General features: G+C 43.9%; 1 protein-coding gene across 4 annotated transcripts in view; it reads left to right on the top strand.

Annotated features, from left to right (window-relative positions):
- The window catches only part of LOC120020967 (phosphatidylinositol 3-kinase regulatory subunit alpha-like), a 44,291-nt gene extending 38,506 nt beyond the window's left edge, over positions 1 to 5,785 (top strand). For 2 of the 4 annotated variants that reach the window (XM_038964635.1, XM_038964638.1), the window contains 7 exons: positions 1,986 to 2,193; positions 2,309 to 2,489; positions 2,619 to 2,887; positions 3,003 to 3,179; positions 3,305 to 3,379; positions 3,547 to 3,717; positions 4,162 to 5,785. In XM_038964635.1, coding sequence (XP_038820563.1) covers positions 1,986 to 2,193; positions 2,309 to 2,489; positions 2,619 to 2,887; positions 3,003 to 3,179; positions 3,305 to 3,379; positions 3,547 to 3,717; positions 4,162 to 4,351 — 1,271 coding nt within the window. In that variant the 3' untranslated portion in view covers positions 4,352 to 5,785. Of the gene's footprint in view, positions 294 to 389; positions 533 to 1,985; positions 2,194 to 2,308; positions 2,490 to 2,618; positions 2,888 to 3,002; positions 3,180 to 3,304; positions 3,380 to 3,546; positions 3,718 to 4,161 lie in introns of those variants that run through there. The other 2 variants (XM_038964637.1, XM_038964636.1) reach the window with 2 other exon arrangements.
- Positions 5,786 to 6,340: the final 555 nt, after the last annotated feature.

Raw genomic sequence — 6,340 nt, 5'->3', positions numbered from 1 at the left:
CACTCCAGCTGCGTTAGAGCTAAGAGAAGATGTTCGCAGCAGCTATAGTCGGATCTATCTCTGGAAAGGATGCTGTGTACTTAAACAGATTATTATAGGGCTATTTTAGCCTGTGTGTGTTCTAGTCTATATAGACACTGATTTGCACTACATGGACTGTGCACATTGAGGGATAGCAGCAGCAACTTAAAATGGGAAAAGGCCAGTGAGCTTTCAAAATGACATCATCGCTTTCAGGAAATGAAAGATGCAGGAGTTGTTGTTGACAGTCCCCCCCCTTGCTATTGGCTGTGGTAAGTGATGTAACACATTACTGAGCAAGGAAGCAGGCAAGCTGCCTTTAAAGACGGCTTTTTAAAATGGGTTTTTGAGGGAGAGAGCAGGGCTCCATTCAGAACGGATTACGATTGTATCATTCAAATGTGCAACAAGGCTGTCTCTGAAACATGGGAGGATTTGGAGGACTCTTGTCCGAGACCCGATTTTGACGTCGGTTCTGAACCTTTATTTTACCTAGAGCTGGACCCTCCAGGTAGGCAAACTGACTTAGCTCATTAGCGCTGGGTGTTGCATGACAAGTCTGTCTCAATGCGTGCTGAGACATTGTATGGCAGGGGTACGATATGGTCTAAGGCTAGCAGCAGCAGCGCAGGAAGTTCCCAAGGCAAATGTGAGTTCTGGTGGCGGTGAAATGTCACCTTGGCTGTCAGCCCAAACTGCTGCTTGCATTGCCATACCCTCTGGCCATCTCTGATCACCTCTTCTGGATCCGTGGATTTAGGCACTGCTGCAACCAGTAGGCTGTTGGAAAGATCCCGCTTTGGAGAAATACAGCTTAAGGGAACAGCACATTTGCATACATTATTCCATCGCCATGGATATGGCTCATGTTATAAATATGTATATTATGCCCATGGCTCGGTGTCTCTCCTGCTACGTTGAAGTCTGAGGTACACTGCAGCAGGACAGCAGGCAGATAGGGAACAAAGGGAGTGAATCAGCTCTAGTGGTTTAAAAATAGCCTTCTGCCATTTCAGCTCAGCTCCCTCCTGCCTGCTCCTCTGAAAGAGTGGCAGCTATATCGAGTGAGCCTGAGTCACTCGTGTGATTAACCATTCCAATGCAGCGATTAGGGCTTATTGATTCTGAGTGCTAGCAGCATGAAATAGGAATGGGGGATCTGCGTTAGGGAGAATGCTGTTGCTAAGAAGAAACCATTTGGAAGAGAAGGGACTGGATGTGTTCAACGTGGTGATGTCTGAGGTTTTTTCGTCAATGGAGCTTGGTGGGTTCATTGGCGGTTATATTGGTGGATATGTGGCTGAGTTATAGGATTTACAGGATGATTCTGCAATGGTTTACAGCTTTTTGCATTTGAGCTGCAGGCTCAAAGCTGCGCTCCATTTAGGTCTGAAATTATGCAGTGTCATTTATTTTTTTCCCTTTTTTTGTGGCCGTTTTGCAGAAAGGCAGAGATTATCTGTTTACGATGTAATTGGGGCAACAGATGGGGTTGATTTCTCGTTGTTGCGATTTATGGTTAGGTCCCAACACGGGGGAGTGAAGGGGCTCTTTTTTCTTGAATGTAATCCATTCTCCCTTACTCTCTCTCTCAATGTTGGAGAGCAGTGGTATTATTTCAGCCCAATATAATCTAGTGGAGAGGATTGGAGGGAGAAAGCAGTATCCTCCCACTGTTCTAACTGCCGCAGACGTTTGATCAGGTTCAAATGGCTCTCTCTTAATCATCCACTAAGCAAATGGAATAATATTTGCCACTCGCAGAAATAGAGTAATATATATATTATCTACAACCCCTTTCAGCTCCCCCCTGGCATACTGGTTTAGCATTACATTATATAGACGATGCCAGGAGTGACAACACTCCTGATAACGGCATGCTCCTGTTTAATGCACTAGGCAATTGACTGTCTCATCATCACATGAACTAAGCAGCCATCTCTCTCCCCTCTCGAACAATACAGCCCTACCTCCCAAGCCGCCCAAACCCACGACCCCTGCTGTCACTAACAACGGTATGAACAACAACATGGCGCTGCAGGACGGCGAATGGTACTGGGGAGACATCTCCCGCGAGGAGGTCAACGAGAAGCTGAGGGACACGGCCGACGGTACGTTCTTGGTCCGTGATGCCTCCACTAAGATGCACGGCGACTACACGCTCACGTTGAGGTAAGTCTTTTTCCTTCCCTCGAAAAAGACTCACTTCGCACATCCTCTATAACTAGTGTTTGTTGAATATTTCATTTGTATTTGGTCCCCCCTCCCTATTGGTCTCCACTTACAGAAAGGGGGGTAACAATAAGCTGATCAAGATATTCCACCGGGATGGGAAGTACGGCTTTTCGGACCCCCTGACCTTCAACTCAGTGGTGGAGCTCATCAACCACTACCGCAACGAGTCGCTGGCCCAATACAACCCCAAGCTAGACGTCAAGCTGCAGTTCCCCGTCTCCAAACACCAGCAGGTAACCGTCAGCATGATCATAAACTTTATTTATTTACTTTTCACACAATGCGTCATAGCTCAAAAGCCTTGGCAAATTAGTCAGTGTCAATCTACAGCTCTACTCCATTTCTTCGCCTCCCCTCCTCAGGATCAGGTGGTGAAGGAGGACAACATCGAGGCTGTGGGGAAGAAGCTCCACGAGTACCACCAGCAGTACCAGGAGAAAAACCGAGAGTACGACCGCCTCTACGAGGAGTACACCAGGACGTCTCAGGAAATCCAAATGAAGAGGACAGCGATCGAAGCCTTCAACGAAACCATCAAGATCTTCGAGGAGCAGTGCCAAACACAAGAGCGGTACAGCAAAGAATACATTGAGAAGTTCAGGAGGGAAGGCAATGACAAGGAGATCCAGAGGTAAGGACTTGATCTAGACCCCCCAAAAACTGCCCAAAAAATACAATTTGGACATTTTGTTTTCTTATCTGATCAATTTCTTAATGCTTCATAACTGAGTTATTGTTTTCTTCAGGATCATGGGCAACTATGAGAAACTGAAGTCTCGTATCAGTGAGATCGTGGACAGTAAGCGGCGTCTGGAGGAGGATCTGAAGAAGCAGGCCGCTGACTACCGAGAGATCGACAAACGGATGAACAGCATCAAGCCCGACCTCATCCAGCTCCGCAAGACCAGGGACCAGTACCTCATGTAAGTATCACCTCCTAGTTTCAAATCAATTCAAATAACTTTATTTTTCTGGTGATGGGAACGTCCTGTAAAAGTCTCAATACTTCCAGTCTCTAATCGGTCTTGTCATGGTTCTTGTGTTCCAGGTGGTTGACCCAGAAGGGTGTCAGGCAGAAGAAGCTCAACGAGTGGCTGGAAATCAAGAACGAGAACACAGAAGAGTGAGTATTATAGACTGACCTTCCATACATTTTATGATCCTGGTATCTCACGTTGACAGAGTTATGGGACAAGCAATGGGGAATCACATCGTACCATTGTTAAATAGTTTGCCATTCGATATCAAACTTTAAGTATCTAACTCCCTCCGTCCATCTATGTTCTCCAGTCAATACTCTATGGTGGATGACGATGAGGACCTCCCCCACCACGACGAGCGCTCCTGGAAGCTGGGCAACATCAACCGGCTGCAGGCTGAGGCACTCCTCCGGGGGAAGAGAGACGGAACATTCCTGGTCCGAGACAGCAGCAAGGCAGGATGCTACGCCTGCAGTGTTGTGTACGTATAAAGACCTTGTACTCCTTCTACTTTCGTACTATAGTATAGTCATGTAAGCATCTACCTGATCCTGAACTGATCCTACCAGCGTTTGTACGGCTGTAGCTTGACAGTGTTCCCTTGAAGGATCAGACTGTGCTGCACTACACCCTTTCTGTTTACCTCAACCTGAAGTCAAGCTGTTTGCTTCTACACTGTTCAGCACAGTGTCGTTGGCACTGCAAACACAAATTTGGAGACTGTAGACTTTACAGGAACTGGTGTAGCCTTCAGTGTAGACACTGCAGCTCAACCATGTCTAGAGTGAACCTCGTGTGACCAAGGGCTTGATGATTAGTCACGTCGTAGAGTCAGGTGTGCCCTAGTGCTGGGAATGTAAAAGTACAACCTGGCCTAATAGAATTTGTCTTGACGTTTCTCTCCTTCTCCGTCTCTCCTCTCCAGTGTGGAAGGTGAGGTGAAGCACTGTGTCATCAACAAGACGCCCTCAGGATTTGGCTTTGCCGAACCTTACAACCTGTACAACTCGCTCAAAGAACTGGTCCTCCACTATCAGCACACGTCACTGGTCCAGCACAATGACTCTCTGAATGTTACGCTAGCGCACCCCGTCTACGCACAGCAGAAGCGGTGAGGACCCTCCTGGCCATTCATGAGAGACTTGTTTTCCTAAAAATGTATATTTATATATTGTGCTCGGACTTTGGACACAAAGATAAAAAATAAAAACTAGGCCCGTGTCTTGCCTACTAACAGACTTTTGACTCACGAGAGAGGAAAGGACTAAAGAGACTAACGCAAAATGAAGCCTGAAAACATTTCAGTGACTGAACTGACTGTGAGCAGTGGCGAGAGCCTGAATGTAGTTTTGTCTCTCGTGCGTATTGTGGGAGCACAGAGTCGAGGTGAAACTGCTGAACTCTCTCCCCAGCGGAGGATATTGGAGGCCTTTTCCTAATGGTGCTTGTTCTTTTAAAGCTTTACCAGCTGGAATGTCAAAACGCAGATAAAACTTGAGTGCATAATTTTTCTTTTTCTTTTCCCCCTTTTTGCGTTTTTACTTTCAAGTCTATCTCCCTGCGGGTGTCTGTGTGTGAGTGTGTGTCCATGTGACAAACTCACAGTATCTGAAAGCTGTTGGGGGTGTCTAACACACGTGTAAGTGTTCAGTGGCAGACCATGGATCAGCTGATAAATGTAGCAAAATGGCACTTTTGACAAAGTATAATCGTTTTCTTGAAAAGACTCCTATGGACTTACAGTGCAGAGACTCTAAACTGTTCTCTACTGTGGATGAGTGAAAATATGAACAGACTTGAAATGGAAATACTTCATTATGTATATATACAGAGGGGAACGTCAGTACACAGCAAACCTACCGCACCATACCAAAAAAAAAGCTCAGTTACTGTTCAGTTATGTCCTAATCTGCTATGCAATTATCTGTCTCCCTTATTTCTACAAAGTTGTTTTTATGCTGTTGCAAACCCATAATATAAGCTTGTTTTTAATGCTTGAGAAAGTGTATTTCCCATGTAAATATCCAAGAGGATATTTTGTGTCAAAATGCCACGATAAAAACTGCTTCCGATTTTTAAGAAAGTAAATAATAGTAACATATACTTTATTACAAATGACTTTATCAGCAACGGATATAAAGATGGGGAAAGATTAGTGTTTTATTAGTACTTTTTTTTGCTTCAAACTGATGTTCTCAGGCAGAGCCTTTTGAGTATTTGACAGTTGCTTCAGTCACAAGAAATATTTCTAACATAGCCACGTGTTTTTAGGTCTTTGTCGAAACAACGGTAGCATCCCATGTGGCACCCTATTCCTTATAGTATACAGGGAATAGGGTGCCATTTTAGAATGATGGGAATATTTGTTGATTACTGCAATCATAATGGTGCATGTTGTACTCACCTTTTCAACCATCTCCATGGAAACAACAGTATAGATTTATTTTGTTATATAACCTTTCCCCAAGGAAATCACAGCAAATCGGTGTCTTGAAATGATGGAAATTGTTATTAAAAAGATCAATTGGGAGACATTTTATCTTCCCCTATGCATTGTCCACATTGTATTTTTTCTGTATCAGAAAATCTTTTGAGTTGTTTACGTGGGTGGATCAACTCATTTCAAATAGTCCGTGATTGCTTATTCTCATACGACATTGTATACCAAGTGGTTCTGTTACTTGGAGAAAGTACCCAAATTTAGCTGCCAACCCACTAGTAAACATTGGTGTCACCACTGCACATTTCCCAAAACTATTTTTCGACCCTGACTTTTTTCCAAGATGTAAATGTCCATGAGTCTAAATTAGTGTTAATGTATACTACACCGTCAGCATGTATGGATTTTTCATTAGAAAATATTATGATTAACTTTGAATTAGACTATCATCCAAGCCCAGTCAATTCAAAAATTAAATCAAATTATTTTAGTTTGGTGACATTTTCGTTCAGAAGTAGGCCTACTCGCCTGAAAGTAATTTGTTTAAATCTACACTGGCTGGCATTGTTGGCAAATGTAACCCTCTACATCATCTATCCCTATTAGAAACATTAAATAAATGTGTAGTGTGAGGATTAACCTATTAAATTGTATTTTTAATTCC

Source organism: Salvelinus namaycush, chromosome 26 (genome assembly GCF_016432855.1).
Source record: "Salvelinus namaycush isolate Seneca chromosome 26, SaNama_1.0, whole genome shotgun sequence".
Taxonomy (NCBI): Eukaryota; Metazoa; Chordata; class Actinopteri; order Salmoniformes; family Salmonidae; genus Salvelinus; species Salvelinus namaycush.
This window is presented reverse-complemented; position numbering and strand designations above follow the sequence as displayed.